The sequence below is a fragment of the Lynx rufus genome, unplaced genomic scaffold, assembly GCF_022079265.1.
Source record: "Lynx rufus isolate CCGP_SWC_20201006 ecotype Redwood Valley unplaced genomic scaffold, mLynRuf1.p SCAF_1, whole genome shotgun sequence".
Lineage (NCBI taxonomy): Eukaryota > Metazoa > Chordata > Mammalia > Carnivora > Felidae > Lynx > Lynx rufus.
In genome coordinates this window covers 158,891,121-158,912,141 of record NW_025814823.1, presented here as the reverse complement: position 1 = coordinate 158,912,141, position 21,021 = coordinate 158,891,121, and the positions used below count along the sequence as shown (strand labels likewise).

At 38.6% G+C, this 21,021-nt stretch overlaps 1 protein-coding gene across 1 annotated transcript; it reads right to left on the bottom strand.

Annotated features, from left to right (window-relative positions):
- Positions 1-7,751: 7,751 nt before the first annotated feature.
- On the bottom strand, positions 7,752-15,008 carry LOC124509915 (uncharacterized). Its single transcript, XM_047076512.1, has 4 exons — positions 14,850-15,008; positions 13,674-13,860; positions 10,744-10,934; positions 7,752-8,383 (listed from the first exon to the last, which is right to left on the bottom strand). Exons 1-4 carry the CDS (start codon positions 15,006-15,008, stop codon positions 8,213-8,215), a joined length of 708 nt encoding a protein of 235 aa, XP_046932468.1. The 3' UTR covers positions 7,752-8,212.
- Positions 15,009-21,021: the final 6,013 nt, after the last annotated feature.

Below are 21,021 nucleotides of genomic sequence, written 5' to 3'. Positions count from 1 at the left end.
TGGGAGACATTTTAGCTCAAGAGCTACTGATACAGCCTCAAATCCTCAAGACAATTTCCAAGGAACTGCTGTTGGCTAACAATTGTGCTTTTGAAGTCTGCACACAAGAGAAAGAATTAATTTGCACAAATACAAAAGCTTTATGAGCCTATGGTAAGATGTAAGGAGATAGAATCATCTTTTTTTAAATAAATATTCATTGAGCTAATAAGCATTTTGCTACATGATTTCAAATTGAATCTCATATTTTAATTCTTGCAATATCTCTGTTTTTTAGATTTAAAAAAATGAGGTTTGAGATTTCCATGATTTACCTAAGGTCTCATAGATAATATAAAATAGATCTGGGATTTGGCTTCAAGCCCAGTGTATTCTTCCCATTATAGAACTTTGACATTGTATCAGTCTACACAGGATCTAGACAGTGTGAAGGACCTGGATTTATATCCCAGGCCTTGCACATACTGGCTGTATAACTGTGGGTAGTTTGCTTACATTTTCTAAGGCTCAATTTTTTTTTAAATATGCAAACTGGAGAGAGGGTCATTATTTTAGGTGTTTGTTTTGTTTTGTTTTGTTTGTTTTTTTGCAAACCAAATGGGATTCATTTAATGAGATTAATTTTAGGGCAATGAGAATTATGTATGGCATATAATAAGTGCTGGATAAATCATAGCACTTTAAAAAAGTCTTACAGGATCAGCAAGATTATCAGAGCCAAGAAGACTTAACTAACACTGCAGTATAGACCAAGATGTCACATTCCCTTTCCTAGTATCCTTATTTCAGAGTTCCCTATACTTCTGTCTTATTACAGATGATGTTATATTAAAATGACCTATTTATGGGGCACCTGGGTAGCTCAGTTGGTCAAGTGTCTACTTCTTGATTTTGGTTCAGGGCAGTCTCACAGTTCATGGGATCAAGCCTCGTGTCCATCTCTGCACTGACAGTAAGGAGCCTGCTTGGGATTCTCTCTCTCCCTCTCTCTCTCTGCCCCTCCCCAGCTAGTGCATTCCTGCTCTCTCTCTCTCTCACTCTCTCAAAATAAATAGACAAACAACACAAAATAAAATAGCCTATGCATGTGTTTTCCCCTCCAGACTATAAACTTCATCATGTCTTATTCATGTTTGTACCCAGTGGTAACACAGTTTCTAGACCATGGCAGGCACGTAGTGCATGTGTATTAACAAATTACAGCACAAAAGAAGAGAATTTTAATGTGAGCAGCACATTGTCCAACAGTGCTGATTAGTAAAAGAACTAGCTCAAGAAAGTCAACCTGTTCCTCTGGGGTCTGGCTGAGAGGGTAGGACCAATGTTATGTTTAATAATTCTTTTTATTCCATGAATAGTTATTGAATAATACAGTACCAGGAACAAAGACAAATCTTATGCTCATGGAGCTCAAAACACTGTGGGAAGCCAAACCTGTACATAGTGACAGTATAGAGGATCATGCTGTGGTGGAGATATAGGGAGGATTCTGTGGGAAAGCAGAAGAGTCAGGTCTAGGAAGAATTAGAGAAGCAAGTTGAGCTGGTGCTGAGTTGAGTCTTGAAGGTTGAGCAGAAACTTTAAGATAGAGTATAGGATGGGGCAGGTTAAGAAAATGTATCACTGGGGGTGCCTGGCTGACTCAGTCAGGAGAGCATGTGACTCTAGATATCAGGGTTGTGAGTTCCAGCCCCATGTTGGGTATAGAGATTACTTAAATAAACTTAAAAAATCAATGGAAACAGTGGGCAAAGACATAGAGATAGAGCCTTAGGGAATAACAGATATTTCAAGGTTAGGAATCTCTCCTCTACAAAATGTGAGCTCCAAAAGAACAACAATCTTGATCTCCTGTCTATTTCATTGTAAGTATTTAATAGCACATGGTAGATATTCCACAAATAATGGTTGAATGGGATAAATAAGTGAATAGAACAGTGAAAATATTTAATATGTCCTGCTAAGCTACAGGAGGATCACTGCTCATATATTGGCTCATGATTTGCTATGGTACTTTTAGTACCACCTATTGACACAAAGAGAATACATACATAAATGTTCTAAGTCAAGCAGAAGCCTACACTCAACACCCAAGTTCTCTGGGGAATATACTTAGGTTTGCATGAATCACTTAGTCATCTGGGCCTCCGCTGGGGCTACTATAACAAAATATCACAGACTGCATGGCTTAAACAACAGAAACTTATTTTTTTACAGTTCCGGAGGCTAGGAAGTCCAAGATCAAGGTGCCAGTAGATCTGGTTCCTAGTGACAGATCTCTTCTTGGCTTGCAGTTGGCTACCTTCTTGCTGTAGCTTCACATGGCCCCGAGAGGAAGTTCTTGTGTCTCCTTCTCTTCCTTGAGGGGCACTGATCCCATCCTGGGGGTCCATTCCCCATGACCTCATCCAAACCTGATGCCTCCCCAAAGGTCTCTCCTCATAATACCATCACACTGAAGGTTAGGGTTTCAACATATGGATTTTGAGGAGCTGATAACGGGGCCTTAATCTTCTTGCCTAATGGAGATACTTTATTCCTCTCTTTTTGTTAGTATGGACTAAATTCTATATTTCATATCTCATTTCAGATAGCACATCTTAGGGATAAAAATAACATCACAGTAGCCATCACAATATCATTCTATGACTCTGTCCTTTTCACTTCCCATTTCTTTAAGGAGTTTCCTCAAATTCCTCCCCTATTTAAGATGCCCCCATGGACTATCTCACATGTGCTTGCAGACTTTTTCTTTCTATACCACATGATATTTGTCATTATCATCTTCTCTTGATCATTTGTGCTGTTTGATGTCTTCTGTAGCTGCTGTTACCAAAAGCACTGATGGTCTCACCAAAAACAGTTATGCCATCAGGGTGGCCATGCCTGCCAAAGGCACAACTCTTCGGGCCAGTAGTGGGGAAGTAAGACCCTGAAGGAGAGAGGCCTGTTCTTGCATCTTCTCAGGTCACAGTGAGGGTGACTTCTTGGCTCCTCATGCCTTCTGGACCCCTTCCTCGTTCACAGAATAACCCCAGAGCTGCATTCCACCACTCAGGCTGCAAAGTTGTGCTGACTTGAGTTCTGGCTGCCATAGCAGACATCCAGGAAACAGCTCGTCTAGTTTTCCCTCAAATTTTATTGAAGTCTTTCTCCAAGAGACAGGCATGAGTCCACTGGTGCCGAGTACTAAGCACCTTTCTCTGCAATACTGGTTTGTTGAGTTTGGACCAAAGTTATGTTCCTAACCCATCTTTCCCACTGGGGAAGACTAATTTTCCCTCCTGAGTCAGCCAGATTGTGCCTGAATCCTGGGGCAAACCCAGCTTAGGCTCACATAGGGATTCCTGCTACAAGCAGCAGCTCCCTGCAAGCTATGTACATACTTCGTTTGTGCTCTTTCTCTACTCCATTATCCTGGACAAGTAGTTAATACTTGATCACACTTCTTAAATTAAAAACTGGTGGCAGACAGATGCATGGTGTTTATGTGCTGCAGGAAAAAAAAAATGTCTCCTAACAACACTAAATGTTTCACTACGACAAGCAGCCTGGTTCCCTACTCCTACTTCACTGCTGTGTCTGGATGTCCTCAGTCCTGTATAAATACATGTTGAATAAGCAGTCATTTTAAGGCTTCCTGTGAAACAAAAAAATAAACCTTACCTGTGGAGGGTGCATGCCCCAGGACATCATAGCAGGCCATGATCTCAAAAGAATGATTGTGAAGACCTTCAGTACATAAAAAATTGAATCTTAAAGACAATGGTGCTCTCTTTCCCATTAGGATCCTTAACAAAGGAACAAGACATGGCATGAGAAATAGTAGAGAAAAAAGAAACTGAGATAATTTTCAACCACCCTTCCCCTTATTCTAGCCCTGCTACTCTCCTGGCTGTTTCTTAAACATTCCAGGAATGTTCCCTTCTCAGGGTCTTTGCAATTGCCATTCCTATACCTAGAGTACATTGATGGAAGATACTCCACAAGGCTTCAGTCTTCGTTGCACTGTTTGCATTCCCTGGCCACCCTTTAAAACAAGAGCTCCCTCCCTGTTCCCTGTTCCCTTACCCTGCTTTATGTTTCTTCACAGCATTTAGTTACCACTTGGCATTATTTGCTTATTTCTCTTATATTGGAGTGTTGGTTGAACAAAGGCAGGAGCTGTGTTTGTTTTATTTACTGCCCTGTCCCTAATATCTGACATGTAGTAGGTGATTAAGAAGTAATGTTTAAGTGAATTATTATCTGAATATAGATTGGGGCACAAGATATTGTTAACCATGGATATGATTAAGTAATATATTTTAAAAGAAATCAGACTTCTTCTTCTGGGTATAATGAAGTAGTCTGTGGAAGATTGATGCTCATTCAGAACAACTAGAAAATTAGGTTTTCAAAACCACATATAAACGTATTTGAGGGGCATCAGGGAGTTGATGAAGCTAGAAAGGCTGAGATTCCATGAGGGTGGGGGCAGCAGATTATGGAGAGGTGGACAGATACTCTGCTTTTTCCTTTCTGGGGACATACACTGATTTGGGGAATAGACACAAGGCTGAAAACATGGATTTTGTTTGTGTGAAGAGAAGCTTCTGGGGTAAAGAAACCAGCAGAACTCTTTCTAGTTCAGGGGATTGATGCAATGTTAAGAGACTTGGAGGCCACAATCCTGATCAAAAGGGAAGGGTGGAAAGTTGAATCTGAAATATGACCTGCTTTTCCCTCCAAACATCTGCTGAATTCTGAAGATGCTTGAGACAGGCACGGCTGAAGAAATAAAGCAGAATGTCTTCAAGAGTTGAATGGGGTTGGTGATAGTTTTGCCCGGATGAGACAACATGGATGAGGGTTCAGTCTTAAGAGCTGAGGAGACAAGGACTAGGGCAAAGTCCTTGGTGAACATACCAGGCTGTAACAGTGGTTCCCCAACTTTGTTGCATATTAGAATTACCTGGGGATCCTTAAAAAGTACAGATGCTCTGGCCTCCAAACATTTTTATTTAATGGGTATGAGGTGTTACTTGGGTAATCAGTTCTTATTCTATCCACTTGGAAAAAGAACATCAGCTGAAGCATCTAAGATTTTTTTATGCACGTGTCCTGGCTTTAATCTTAAAAAATCACTAGAAATTCCAAGAGACAGGGCTATAGGAGACATGGCCATTGGTATGTGAAGTTTTTACTGTTGTGTATACCAGAGAGTTTGAATGAAGTATTAAATCCACTGAGGAGTTCAGAGTTCTAAAATGGGTCAAGGTTAATGAGAATGTCACTATCTTAGGCTACCTCACATACACATTACTGTCCAATGAGTATTCCAAAAGATTTTTGCTAATCTTATTAGTAGAAAAGAGGCATGGGTCATAGCAGTGCTTGTTCAGGAGTCCTCAGGTGATATTATTTGCCACTTCCTATTCTTGTCAACCCAGTCCATGAACATGCCATGTCTTGTCCATGTCTTATCAAGACAACTCCAAGTCCTCCAATCTGACTTTATTTATTTATTTATTTATTCATTTAGAGAGACAGTGTGGGCAGGGGAGGGGCAGAGAGAGGGAGACAGAGAATCCCAAGCAGGGTCCACACTGTCAGCACAGAGCCCGATGCAGGGCTCAAACCCACAAACCATGAGTTCATGACCTGAGCCAAAATCAAGAGTCCAATGCTTAACTGACTGAGCCACCCAGCCACCCGGCAATGTAATTTTAAAAGACTATTTCTCAGAGGAGAGCTTTAAGATGCTCCGACTGGATAATATAATGAAAGAGAGATTCTTGTTTTCAAGACTTCTAAATCAATGCAATAAGAAATAAGAGATAATGTGGAGAAATTCCAATTATAACATAATTATTATAGGTGTGACACTTTATAGCACCATCTCGTTAAAAGCTGAAAGTATGTTTTCCCATTGTGGTTTTTTAATAATAAACACACTGATGTGTAAAGAGAGGAGCACAATACCTCTGGCATGTAAATGATTTCCAGTAACTTGGGCTTATTGGGCAAGTCTCCTGAGATTTCATTCATAAGCAGGGCCCGGAAAGTGACTGACATAGAACAGTTGTTGTTACTGGTAGATTAAGATATAGACTAGTTTCAAAGGAAAAGAACGAGTTTTTCTCACACCCGTCTCTCAAAATAAAGTAACTGAATAGCTTTAAAAATAACAGCAACAAACAATATATCACCAAAAACCAGGCATCAACTGAAACAATAAACTCTACTCTCTCAGTGGGTGGGAGTCAAAACCAACTGTCAGACCCACATATCTGCTTCTTGTCCATTTTTAATTCAATTTTCCCTTCAAATGAATTGTGGTATGGTTTTAGTTGCTCTGAGTAGTGGAGAAGAAAGCCAGAAAAAGCGGCTGCTCCATTCAGATATCAGTACCAAACAACACCCTTGGACAATCTGCCTCTTTTCCTGACTTCACAGTCCTCTTTTCTCAATTTGCCTCTAAGTCTTACTTCTCAGAAAATATGCTCCTTTTTAGCCACAGGAACCATTCAGCCAAACAAAATATGGGATAAAATACATTCTGGGCTGAATTAAAACCATTAGTCCCTTGAAAAATCACTCAGAGTGAGTGAAAATGAACAGGCATTTAAAAGGTGCAAAAGAAAGATGGTGGTTACCTGGGAACTCGGTTCAACTTTGAAGACTTTTCAATTAAATTACTTAATGAGTTGAAAGAATAGAAGGAACATAGATGAGAAAATGAGTTTGCTTGTTTTTAGTCAGGAACAATTAGAATAAATGAACCATGGTTTTCAGGGTTGTTATTTTTCATGGGTTCTACTTCAAAATTCCTTCTGGAAATCTAAAAAGTAAAGACTTTCAAGAGCTGTTTTTTCCAAGTGAAGGGCAGCTGAGATATGGAAGAGGGGAGAAAGCATTAGGGAGAGTGAATCCATAAGGTTCTTTGAAGTTGGGTGGGTGAGGAGTATAGAAAATGACCTAACAATGAAAAACAAATATTGTGTTTCCAAATAAGGTTACCATGGAAAGAATACAGCCTAACTCTTATTTTTAATGTGCCTTAGAGTACATTAACATTCTGTTTTGATAAATAATAATAACAATAGTATGATGCAACCTTTAGTTTACAAATTTAATGGGGAAAACTTGGAAGAAGCAATGGATAAAAATGAAAAACACATTCTCCTATTTCTCCTGTTTGTTTTCTTTTTCTTAAAGGTGGTCTTTCTCCATCCAAAGTGTAATTGTATGTGAAACTCCATCATTTCCCTTTCTGCCTTTCCAACGCAAAGGATGTCAGTCACTATTGTCACCATCATGCCATTCATCTGAAGTCTTTCGCTAACTACCACAATTTAGTAGGTGTTTGGTATTCCTGAAGGTAGTATGTTTCAATAAAGACACATTCAAGCTACTTCTCCATACTCATTTGAAGCGAAGGCTTGGTAATGAATCTATTATTTAAATTAAGAAACAGTTCTGGGACATTGTTTTAAAACATTGATCTTATTTTAGAAAAAGTGACACATAGCTTGGTTTGTTTTTCTCAGGAAAAATGCTTTCTTTATTTTACAACATGGATACTTGCGTTTCTCTTCATCCACAGTTCACTATACTGAAAAAAATAACAGGATGTGTAAAAATGAAAGAGAAAAATAAATAATAACATGTCAAGGTGTTTGCATTTCTTTCCTTTTTTCTTTCTGGAACTTACCAAAACAAACAAACAAACAAACAAACAAAAAAAAAAAAAAAAAAAAAAAACCCTGCCAGGTCTGATTAGTTCAACATTTGGAGCAAAGAGACATTGTGTGTAATGTCAGCAAAGCCACATCAGCAAGAGACCCCAGGATATAGCTGAAGGGAATGTTTATCAGACAAATGTGTCTCAAAGACTCTTGGTTCTTGGAGGCACCTTTCCCACCCCTTCCTGTTTGCATTCCTCAGAGTCAGGTTTCAGCTAGGGGATGGAAATTAAATAAAGGTGCACTGGGGAAAACATAATTAGTCCTTAAATCGTAGAATCTCAAATTCGTGAAATTTCATTGAAAGTTCAGCTAGAAGTCTTAAAAAAAATGCCTCTGGGGCAATCTTTCCAAGTTTTCTCTCAAAAATTTAATGTTAGCCTACAGAAGTAATGGTTGCTCAATAATGCCCTTTTGTACCAAGCTAAGAATTTCCCTTAGCTGACGTTTCCACCTGTGGAAGAAAAGGATTCACAGGAACACCTTCACCCAGACCTGTTTCCACGTGATGTTTGCTTTAAGTTTTCCCTCAGAGCATCCAGCGCTTCTCTCAGTTGTTTTTTGCAATGGTTCACATTGGCAAACACATCACTGAACAACACGATGTCAATCTCCGAGCATCCTTGGGTGTCAGTCCCCTTTATATAAGAACCACCCTGTGAAGACAAAGGATTTAATGTGGGTCAAACCTAAACTAACCTTGAGGGAAGCACAAATTTCAAGTTGTAGCATTTTAGGGACAATTAACATTGTGGAATAGCTTAAATATGTGCAGTTTAACCCCCTTCACCCTGGGGGGGGGGTGCGGAACAGAAGAAGGAGAAAGCAATCTATCACGGTCTACTGAGAATTTAGGTTCAGCTATGAAAAAGAAAGCATAATTTTCCAAAAAAGCCTGAAAATCCTTACGAAGACAGAGAGCCGCTAGTTCTCAGACTCTTTCTGCCTGAAAGCCACTAGACTGTATGGAACCTACAGGGGCAGGAATCAAATTCACCACTGTGAAGCCTGAAGCTCACACCTAGCAGTTGTCAATGAACACCTAGACAGGTGCCACCGGCATAAGTGTCCTAGCACAGACCCAACCTGTGAGAGCTAGAACCACAAGTGACTGAGGTTTCTGGGGGATGTTACTTTTCCTTGTTTCTAAATAGATCTTGAATGCTTTTTAATAAGTGTTCTGTAATTATAATTACTGAGAATTTACCTCAAATCTCTCACTAAATATAATTTTATAAAAGTCAAACTGGAAGGAATTAACCGTACTTTATTGCCTTCTTTAGCACTCCAGGAAAACTTCAGGTTGCAAGGTCCCACAGGAATCTCTTTAGCAGCAAAGAAACCTGTTACCTATGATTTGGTAACCGTCATGTCCCAAATAAGGCAAAAGCAATCTATCAAAGGTAGACTGTGAGACACAAATGACACTGTGGTTTCACATGAAGTTAGAAAACATTTCAATGCTTGGCTCCAGAGTCATTCTGTATCTGCTAATCATGAAGACTAAAATAGGTGTCTCATGCCCTACCATCTCTACCCCAACTTAACTCTGTTCCTAACACGGTTCTCACTAGTGCAACTAATTTACAAAACCTATTCCCATTAGAAGTTACAGTGACAGGGGCGCCTGGGTGACTCAGTTCGTTGAGCATCCGACTCTTGAATTCGGCTCAGGTCATAATCCCAGGGTTGTGGAATCAAGCTCCATGCTGAGCATGAAGCCTGCTTGGGGATTCTCTTTCTCTCTCTCTTTCTCTCTCTCTCTCTGCTCCTCTGCTCCTCCTCAGCTCACATGTGTGCTCTCTCTCTCTCTTTCTCTTAAAAAAAAAGAAGAGGAAATTATAGTGACAGAGGAATATGGGAAATGTAGTTTTTAGCATCTTTAATCTGAGAGTTCTTAATACACTAATGTGTACTGTCACTATTCAAGAATGGACTAAAGGGCACAACAATTCTGCAACTTAATCAATCATTAGCTCCTGTTTTTGGCAAGCATCAGGCAGGACTAGAATAGAACGCCGACTCTTATCTCTGTAGAAGAAAATACATTGTTTCATATTCAGGCATTGCCATAGCTATCTGAAGGAAGAATTTAATCATCCTCATAAATCATATTTGCTACTGAGTTACATTAAAAATCATTTTTGCTTTTAAATAAGTTTATGGCTGAAAGATGATTTTATAACAAATATATGTGCATTTGTAGTTTTCTTGACATCATTTCAAAAGATTTATTTTTTTATTTTTTTAATTTTTCTAAGCAATCTTTACACCCAGGGAGGGCTCAAACTCATGACCCCGAGATGGAGTCTCACGCTCCAACTAGTGAGGCAGCCAGGCACCCCATGTGTGCATTTTAAAACGAAGGAGTGGAAAAATTATCGGAATAAAATGCCCACAGAACTGCCCTGTATTTTTTTCTCTAAACACGGATGAGAGAGTATTCAGTGACAGTATTAATGGTAAAAATAATAATAACGGGGCAGGGGGGAAATCATACCATCATTGCTATTTGGATTCCTTTCCTGTGTTCAGGCCATTTTTCTTCAAGGAAATTTTCTGTGCTCTCTGGACAACTGTTCCTGGACTCAGTGAGTTGTCTTTAAGTTGACAGGGAGCCCATCAGCGCAGCACCTAATTACTTCCACAGGCAGATTGCTCAAGCATGAAACAGGGCCCTGGGGGACAGGCTCACCTCCTTTGCCTGAAATTCCCTTAAGCATTTACAAATATCAGTCAAGTGTAAGCCAATTCTTTGGTCTTGCCAATGTAAAGGCACTTTCATCCCTTGGGCAAAAATTGCCAACCTTAATGGACTCCAGCTGTCGCATGGTTGAGTGCCTGCTCCACCAGCCTGAAGCCTGCCCTGGCATTTCAAAGAGCTCCTTGCGAGCTGTGTCACCCCATGCAGAAGGCAACACTGGCCTTTGAACATGTGGCCTTGCCCGGTTGACGTTCAATGCCTCCATGAGGAAGGAATGGCTTCCTTAGGGCTGTGTGTCCTGGCTCAGATTACCTGGATCACTCGGGAGGCCGGCACCGGAAAGCAATCCTGGATCAACTTGAACAGGGCCCCAATTTCAGCCACACATGCAGTGCTCAGATGACCAGAGGCAGGGCGGATATTTTTATCTGCAAATCTCTGTAGCTCTTGGGGACTTTTACACTCCAACATATTATGAGGTGAAAATCCTGTAGACATTTGGGCTGCATAGAGAAATGGCCAGTATTTGATATTCACTGTACAGAAAAAGATGCGTGTGTCTAAGGCAAGAATCTAATTTTATATGTAAATTACATCTAGTCAATCACCAGGACTATCTAGTTGTAATAACAGGGAAACTGACTCTGCTGGCAGAGCATCAGGTGAACAGCACACTTCACTCCCACCAGACTTAGCTGACATTGAACCCTAGGTCTCTATAGAGAAATGGCTGAACAGATATTCAGACATTCTTGTATGAGGAAAAAAAATCTTTGCTCCAATTTCCTCAATCATTTTAAGTTCCTAAGTGAAAAACATAGATGTTAACAAGTTTCAACAAAATGACCCCAAGGTACAGAATTCCAAGTTAAACCATCTATTAAAGGTCTCAAACTGTCAGTCCAGGGGCCATATTCTGCCTACAGAATGTTTGGTTTGGCCTGCACAGTGTTTTCAAAAAGAAAAAACTGAGCCAACACCTAAAAACCAGAAGATAGTACTTTTTTTTTTTTAAATGGGGACATCGTAGGTGTGTGTTTTGAGCCAGAAGAGCTGACAAGACTAACCACATCCTTCACGAGAAGGAAGTGAATAACCGAATTGCTAGGTTCAACGAATGGAGCATGTGAACTAAACTGAGAAAGGCAGATTAACAGGAGAAGAGGCATTCAAATTTTACTGATGCTAATATATTTTTTTAATGTGCATAGGTCTCTTTAGAGAAAAGAAATGAAAATTCAAAGTAGCGGTGAGACTTGGGGGTTTGTATGCCACTTAAAATATAATATGTTGTGGAGAAGTGAGTAGACAGAAGGAAGGGAGTCCGGAGCTTTGAAGGCCAATAAATTGTGGGAAGGTGACTAGGAAATACACAGGGGGAGCTATTAAGTTCTATTAACTATTTAGAAAACTATTAAGGTTTGTTTGGAAACACTCATGTGCTGGCTCTAGGTTATCAGTGATAAAGGCTACTCTCTTCATCTCAGTACAGGAGAGAGAGAGAATTTATGGCTTGCTTTTAGGCAGAAAGGGGGAGAGCAGGAAGTTCTTGTATTTACTGTTTCTCAACTGCCTTGGCTCCAAATAATCAATATACCAAATTGGCATAATTAGGGGTGGCATATCCTGATCCCCTTCAACAGCAAAGAAATTTTCATAACTTTTGCATTGGAAGGATCAGGAAAAAAATCCCTAAGTATCTGCAGTCACAAAGTGGCCCTCATTCAGGTTTATACAATAAATTCATATTATCACTGAGAATTCATTAAAATATTTTTTTAATGTTTCTTTTTTTACTTTTGAGAGAGACAGAGATAGAGACAGAGCATGAGAAGGGGAGGGGCAAAGAGAAAAAGGAGACACAGAATCTGAAGCAGGCACCAGGCTCTGAGCTGTCAGCACAGAGCCTGACATGGGGCTCAAACTCATGAATTGAGACATCATGATCTCAGCCAAAGTCAGAGGCTTAACTGACTGACCCACCCTAGCACCCCGAGAATTCATTTTAGAGAGGCCTCTGGCTAGAAAAGGGCTCAAGTGCCTTAAAGAATTTACTAATTCTCTCTGGAATGAACTTTCAATTGGACTTTCTTTTTCAAACACATATAGAACATTCACAAGAATTGAATACACACTCAGGGCACCAGGGTGGCTCTGTTGGTTAAGCATACAACTCTTAGTTTTGGCTGTGGTCATGATCTTGCAGTTCATGAGATTGAGCCCCAAGTTGGTACTGTCAGTGCAGAACCCTCTTGGAATTCTCCTCCCCACACACCCCTCTCTCTCTCTCTCTCTCTCTCGCTATGTCTCTGTCTCAAAATAAATAAATAATGTTAACAAGAAAGAATTGAATATATACTCAGCTATAGATAAAACTCAGCACATTTCAGACAACTAATGTCCCACAGATTACATTCTCTGGCCACCATGCAACTAAATGAGAAGTCAGTAACAAAATAACTAAAAATACTCCTTGCTTTAAGAAATTTTAAGAACCACATATTTTAAATAAATCATGTATCACAGAAGAAATCATAATGGAAATCAGAACATACTCAGAAATAATCAGTAACAAGAGACTTTATATCAACACTCAAGGGATACATAGCCCCTTGTTTAAGTTTTATCAATTATGCCAAGTTAACAGATTATGTGGGGTTTTTTTTTTTGAAACTTTGATTCTTTTGCTTGAAACATAATATCCAATTTATATACTACTCTAGGGGAAGTTCATCACAAAATGATTACTTTCCAGTGACCTCTCTGTATCCAGAATCAATTATTATTTCCTGAAAAAAATTATATTGATTAAAATTCTTTCATAGACCAGCAACCACAAGTTAGTTTAGAGCACAGACCACAAACATGAGAGGAAAAGGTGTAATATCTTAGTTTTGTGGCTATTTTTGACATGGATAGACCATTACCTGACTCCCACCTGAATTCCTGATGCTGTCCCACTTTTGACTGAAAGCCCATAGAACTGCATGAACTGTGTTTTCTCTTTGAATGACACTTTGGTTTCCCAGCTTCTTCTTCAGATTTGGCTTTGCAAAATTTTACTTCGTCCCTGCCACTCCAAGAGAGGATAGTCTCAAGCCACATCTGGTTTCATCCTCTATCGTTCTCTATTACCTATTCCTGGAAACAACCCCTAAAGCCTTGCACTGAGGGAAAATCAAAATATGGTTTCTATGTTGCGTAAATATACACAGAGAGAAAGAGCCAGGCTTCTCTTTTACCTCTTTTTCTGGCTGTGAAGTGATGTTCTTGTATTTCATGCTTCTCCCGACTAAGGACGGTTCCAAAGTGCCTAGAACACATCCTGCAGGTTTTTGATATTTCTGCAGCCATATGCTTTATATTCCTTTCTTCTAGATTTTCCCAGTTGAGCTTGTGTGTCTCCATGGCTGACCTGTCATGTAAAGACTGAGAAAAGGTAAACACATAACATAGGAATTATAAGAGCTCTTTGAAAGATCTGCTGGACTTGATTTGGCTTCTCACTAAATGCTCCCATTCATGAGCACAGAGATTCTCATTCTGTGTTTTCAAAACATAGCAAAGCCCATTAGTTCTTTGATATAGATAGAAAACTACTGTAGGTTAATGGATGAACCATGAGAACTACAGTGCTGGGAAAAAAAGATATATCTATCCGCTATATATATATATATATATATATATATATATATATATATATATATATCTCACCAGGTTTTGTTTTATAAAATCAGAAGAGTAAAATCCTGGCTCTTTTTATTCTCTCTGGAGGCTTTAGAAAAATCATTTAATCTAATCGGGGCTTTGTTCCCTCATTTGTAAAATGAGGTGGAGGAAGGAGGGAAAGTATATTTATCTACTTCTAAGCTTCCATTAAAAGTAAAAATTCTAGGGGTGCCTGGGTGGCTCAGTCAGTTAAGCAGCCAACTCTTGGTTTCGGCTCAGGTCATGATCTCACAGTTTGTGAGGTATATCTCTCCCTCTCTCTCTGCCCCTCCCTTGCTTGTGCTCTCTCTCTCTCTCTCAAAAGAAAGAAACTTAAAAAAAAAAAAAAAAGTAAAAAGTCTAGGATTGTGAGAATCCTGTCACTACATAAGCATTTTGGAAAAATAATTCCAGTAGTAGCAGCTGCCCTGGATACAACACTCATGTCCAGTGAACTCTGCTGAGTGTCCCTAACAGCAGCCCTACGAGACAGATCCTTTATAGCAGGACTGAGACATGCCGCTTTAACTACTTCATCCCACCAGGTGGCCTAGGACCTGGAGTTTTGTTTTAATTTCTACTTTCTTGTTAATTAATCTCCATGAAGAGAATTAATACCCAAAAACAACAAATAAAAAGCAGTGGGTTTTTTTTTTTTAGAAAAAGTGGGGGGAAACCCCAAGTTTTCCCCTACTTTTTCCCACTTGTACCTTACTGTGATCTTGGAGCTTCTCCCTCAGGACTTCTTGGCCAAATTTTTCATAGTGAACTTTTCCAAAATGCTTCTGTTGAAAGTGATACTTCAGAGCCTTGCAGCTGACAAAATCACTCCCACAGCACTCACAGTTGTAGTATTTGAGAGTCCACATCCTTTCTCAATGAAGTATTAGATCTGGAACCTACTGACCACAAAAACAAAAAGCCTTTGAAAAAAATCTAGTCTCTCATAGTTAACTAGAATACAGGTATTACTTCTAATGTGCTAATGTGTGCTCAATCACATGCATGTTTCCTAAGAAATGTATCCCTCACTAAAATCAAACGCAATATCATGAAAATACCTACTTAGACAAGTTGTTTGTGAGCTTGGGCTTATAAAGATTAAGATGGCTGTAACATCAGTAAAACAAATGCAAAATGTGTATAGGTATATATGCACATTTTTCTAAAAAGAAATTTCAAGTGAATCTGTGACCCAAAAGACATTAGTAACTGCTGGTTTAGATATAAATCTGCTGATTTAGAGTACTCAAGAATTCCCCAGGAGCCATTGTTTCTTCAATTTTTACCACCCCATTAATTCCCATATTTGAAAAAATTATCATGATCTGTACATGTCTTTTAAATCGCTCCCTGGATTTTTAAAAGTAGTTAAAAGCAGATAAAAAGCAGAAGTTTGTACCAAGAGACACAGTCAGGAAGACGTTGGCGATTCCAATCTCCTGTGGGTTTCTCCTGAAACTGTTTATTTTTCTTGTTGCCAAGCAACTCTGCTTGAATTTGTAAAACTTATCTGAAGCTTAGAGCTCCTTCCTCAGAGGTTAGAATTATGGGATTTGTAGTTACCAGTTTCTTAGCAATCGAATAGATCCAGCTTTTCTAACTGTACTCATAAATTGTTTTGCATCTGCTGCTGTAAAACATTGCCACAAATTTTAGTGGCTTAAACACATAAAACTATTGTCTTACAGTTCTGTAGGCCAGAAGTTTGATTTGGTTTCACCAGCTAAAATCAAAGCATTGGTAAGGCTGAATTCCTTTCTTTAGGCTCTAGGTAAGATTCATGTCCTTGTTTGTTGTTGTTGTTGTTGTTTGTTTGTTTTGTTTTTTCCCCCCAGCTTCTATAGTCAACCCACAGCCCACACTCCGTGGCTGGTGGCTCTCTTCTTCCATCTTCCAATGAAGCAAAAGCAAGTGGAGTCCTGTTCACATTGCATCTTTCTGATCTGTCTCCCTTTTCCACTGTTTAATGTTTTCTTATTTATTTTTGAGAGAGTGCAAGCAAGGGAGTGACAGAGAGAGGGGGACAGAGGATATGAAGCAGGCTCTGCACTGACATCAGTGAGCCCCAAGCCCAATGTAGTGCTTGACCTCACAAACTATGAGGTCATGACCTGAGTCAAAGTCAGGAGCCCAACTGACTGAGCCACCAGGTGCCATACCTTTTCCACTTTTAAGGACCTTTGTGACTCCATCGGGCCCAACTAGATAACACAGGATAGTCTCCCAATTTTAAAGTTGGCTATTGACAACCTTAATGCTATCTGCAAATTTAATTCTCCTCTGCCATGTAAGGTAACAAATACAAACTTTCCTAAGATTAGGACATGGACTTCTTTGGGGGAACCATTTTTTGCCTGCAACATTGTACTTCTAAACTTCAAACAGAAATAGAAATGAATTCAAAATGTATCTGTAAAAAATGGAAACGAGGCAAACTGTTTCCTTTCTTTGCAAAAACATCTGTGCTTAAATGGTTCTGGAGCCTTTGTCAGAGAGTGTTGAGCAGTGTGCTTTTCACTGAGGTGCGGTGCAGTTCTCCAACCACAGGTCCTATCTCATTAGCAAGGTGTGAAAACAATTTAGGGGTTGTGACTAAGATTTTAAAAAATCAAAGAAGACAAAAGTAGGGAATATTGAACATAATCAAGGTAAATAATGATTTGTGAAACATCCATTACAGCTAAACATACACATATCTGTATTGGGTTACAACGTAAAATGTATTTTAAAAAATCTAAATTACACGAATTAGTTTATTTCATATCCTCTCATTGGTCAGCAGAAGCTCTATCTCTTGTTTTATTTCCCTTAATTCCCCATCCTCCACTTTCACTTACCTCCTTGTTCCCCCACAGGTAAACATTATAATGTTTTTTGTTATATACATATTTGTTATATGTATATATATATATATGATATATAAAAACATAAACATAAATGTTTTTGTTATATATGTATTATATATAATATATATATATTATATATAAAAACATAAATGTTTTTGTTATATATATTATATATAATATATGTATATATATTATATATATATTATCTATACTCTGGTCCATTCCTTTTAATTGCTACAGAATAGCCCATAGTGATATCTGCTATATTTACTATATGTCTTTCTCTGGGTAGAAGTAAAAAACATTTCAAAGTCACTGGTCTAGCGTGAAAATCCAGGACTCACTGGAGAACTTTTAGAACCCTGGAAGTTTTCTTCATCCAAGGCACATGTCTAAAATGTCCACTTAGCTTTCCTGTTGCCAGCCATTAAGATCTACGGGTGTCACTGTTCCCAAACTTGGTCCTGCAGGAAGACATTGGTTAGCATATACCATAAACAGGGGAGTGTACACATTGATGCAAAGTTGCGGAATTTTTAAGCTGAAACACCCTTTTCTTGCCCTCTTCCCTGTCCCTTCCATCATTTTAGCAGACAAGTATTTTAAGGATACTTTGGTTGCAAGGAATAGAGACCTACTGAACATAAAATGGAGTTTATTGAAAGGGTTTTGGATATCTTGGAAAATCCAAAAGTGGGAAGTAAACCCAGACCTCAAGGCCGTCTCTGGCCATACCAAATTGCCTAAAACAGGGTGAATGTTCAATAAACTTTGGTCCAATAAATGGATGAATAGGTGGGTAGAGGAAAGAACTAGAAAATCATCAGGAATCAAGGCAGCAGTTCTCACTGATTTCACTGACTGACCCTGTACGTCTACATCTCTGCTTTCATATCTCTGCTTCCCTTGTCTATTTCTGCACAAGTGTGTATACGTGCTCTACAATGGTGCCCTTCTAGGGTGACAAACTGCCCAGTTTGCCTGAAACTGGCATATATTAAAACACAGATGTTGCTTCTACTGTGCTAATTTGTGCTTTATCACATGAATGTTTTCTAAGAAATTTATCCCTCACTAAAATCAAAAACAGTATCATGAAAATACCTGTGTTAAAACCAGGGAAGTGTTAAAACCATAGAAGTCTCAGGAAAACCAGAAGGAATTGGTCACTCTACCATTGCAGCAGAGTATGCCTTAAAAATCAGCTTCATAAATCCAGCCAGTCACTGTGAATTAATGAATTGAGTCCCTCCAAGCCCCAATGTTGTGAAGTTTGGAGAATTTGACTGGATCTACTCAAATTGTGATTTGTTTCCTCTATGCCACATGTTCATTCCTAGTCCAATCAACCTTGACTGAGCTACAGTGAAAGGGGTAGAGAGGTACATAACTCAACCATAAGCTTAAGTACCAAGTTCTCTAAGAAAGGCTGTTGAAGCAATGTTGGGCATTTGTAGTTCACAGATATGACGTAGCACATCATTCAGATTCCCAGCACAAGCTGTCCAGGATCAGAAGAATGAAGGAAAGAAGACAATAGTCGAATTGTTAGGCCTTCTCAATGAGATTTCTCTCCTCCCACGTTTTGCTTAGTATAATGTTTCCAAGCTTTATCCATGTTGTAGCATGTATCATTACTTTTTACAGGTCAGTATTACTCTTTGAATGAATATACTGCTTTCCTTAGTAACCTATGCATTAATTAGTGGACATTTGGGTTGTTTCTGCTTGTTAGCTACTATGAATAATGTTGCTAGGAACATCCACATATTCATCTACAAATTTTTGTATAAACATTGTTTTGAATTCTGGGGCATCTGAAAGTGAAATTGCTGGGTCTTACAGTAACTCTATGTTTAACCCTTTGAGGAACAGCTAAACTGATCTCTATATTTTACATTCCCACCAGTCAATGTATGAGAGTTCCAATTTTTCTATATCCTCACCAACACTTATTATTTTCCATATTTTAGAGTATAACTATCCTCATAAATGTGAAGTGAATATGAAAGAGTTTTGATTTGCAGTTTTTGGTGATTAATGATGTTGAGTATCTTTTCATGTGCTTGCTGACTATTTATATATCTTTGGAGAAATGTCTATTCAGAATTTTTCTCCGTCTTTTAAATTTATTATTTTTTTAAGTTTATTTATTTATCTTGAAAGAGAATGTGTGTGTGAGCAGGAGAGAGAGAGAGAGAGAGAGAGAGAGAGAGAGAGAATCTCAAGCAGGCTCCGTGCTGTTAGCATGGAGCCCCATGAGGGGCTAGAACCCACAAATCATGAGATCATGCCCTGAGCCCAAACCAAGAGTCAAGACAACCAACTGAGCCACCCAGGCACCCCCCTTTACCCACTTTTTAAGTGGGTTGTCTTTTTATTGTTATTACATGAATTCTCTATATATTCTGGATACCAAGCTCTTATCAGATATATGATTTGAAAATATTTTGTGGCATTCTTTGGTGTATCTCTTTATTTTCTTGATAGTGTCCTTTGATGCACAAAAGTTTTAAATTCTGATCAACTCAGATTTATTTTCCATTTTGTTGCCTGTGCTTCTGGTGTCATATCTTAAAAGCCATTACCTAATTCAAGGTCATGAAGATTTACAGCTGTTTTTCTTCTAAGAGTTTAATACATTCAGTCCTTACATTTAGATCCATTTTAATTAATTGTTGATTTTTGTATATGGCATGAGGTAGTGGTTCAAATTCATTCTTTTACATATGGATTTCTAGTGGTCCCAGCACTATCTGTTGAAGAGATTATTTTTCCCCATTGAATTGTCTTGGTGCCCTTGTCAAAAACCAACTCACCATAAGTATATAGGTTTATTTCTGGACTCTCAATTCTATCCCATTGATCTATATGTCTCTCCTTATGCCTGTACCACACTGTCTTAACTCTTGTCACCTTGTAGAAGGTTTTGAAATTGTGTTGTATGAGTCCTCCAACTTTTTCTTCCTTTCAAGATTGTTTTGGCTATTCTGGGTTCCTTGAGTTTTCATGAAATTTTGGGATCTGGTCATCAGCTCCTACAAAGAAGGCAGCTGGGATTCTGATAGAAATTGTGCTGAATCTCTAAATAAGTTTGAAGAGTATTGACATCGCTTGAAAAAAATTTTTTTTTAATATTTATTTATTTTTAAGAGACAGAGAGAGAGAGAGAGAGAGACAGAGCATGAGTTGGGGAGGAGAAGAGAGAGAGGGAGACACAGAATCCTAAGCAGGCTCCAGGCTCCAGGCTCCAAGCTATCAGCACAGAACCCAGAACAGAGTCTGACTTGGGGCTCAAAGTCACGAACTATTAGATCATGACCTGAGTCAAAGTCAGATGCTTAACCAACTAAGCCACCCAAGTGCCCTGAAGACTATTGACATCTTAACAATTTTAAGTGTTTCAGTGATCCCACAAACATGGGATCTTTCTATTTATTAAGGTCTACTTTAATTTCTTTTAGCAATGTTTTATAGTTTTAAGTGTACAAATCTTGAACTTTTTTGGTTAAATCTATCCCTGAGTCTTTTAACGTTTGGATGCCATTGTATATGAAACTTGTGTCTTAATTTCATTTTTGGCTTATTCATTGTTATTGTTTAGAAACACAACTGACTTTTGTACATTGATCTTGTCTTCTGTAACCTTTATGTTCATTTCTTAGCTCTAATACATTCTTTTTGGTACTTTAGCATTTTCTATGTATAAGATCATTTCATATACAAATAGAGATAGCTTTAGTTATTCCTTTTCAATCTGGATGCCTTTTATTATTGTTTTGTTTGTTTGTTTTGTTTTATTTTGTTTTTGCCTAATTTCCCCAGCTAGAACCTGCAGTATGATGTTGCACAGAAGTAGTGAGAGTAGATATCATTGTCTTGTTCCTGAGCATAGGAGAAAATCTTTCAGTCTTTTACCACTAAATGTGTTATTCATTGATGCCCTTTAGCAGTTCAGGAAGTTCTCCTTTCATCTTACTTTATTATTTTATCATGAAAGTGTGTTGGTTTTTATCAAGTGTTTCTTTCTGCA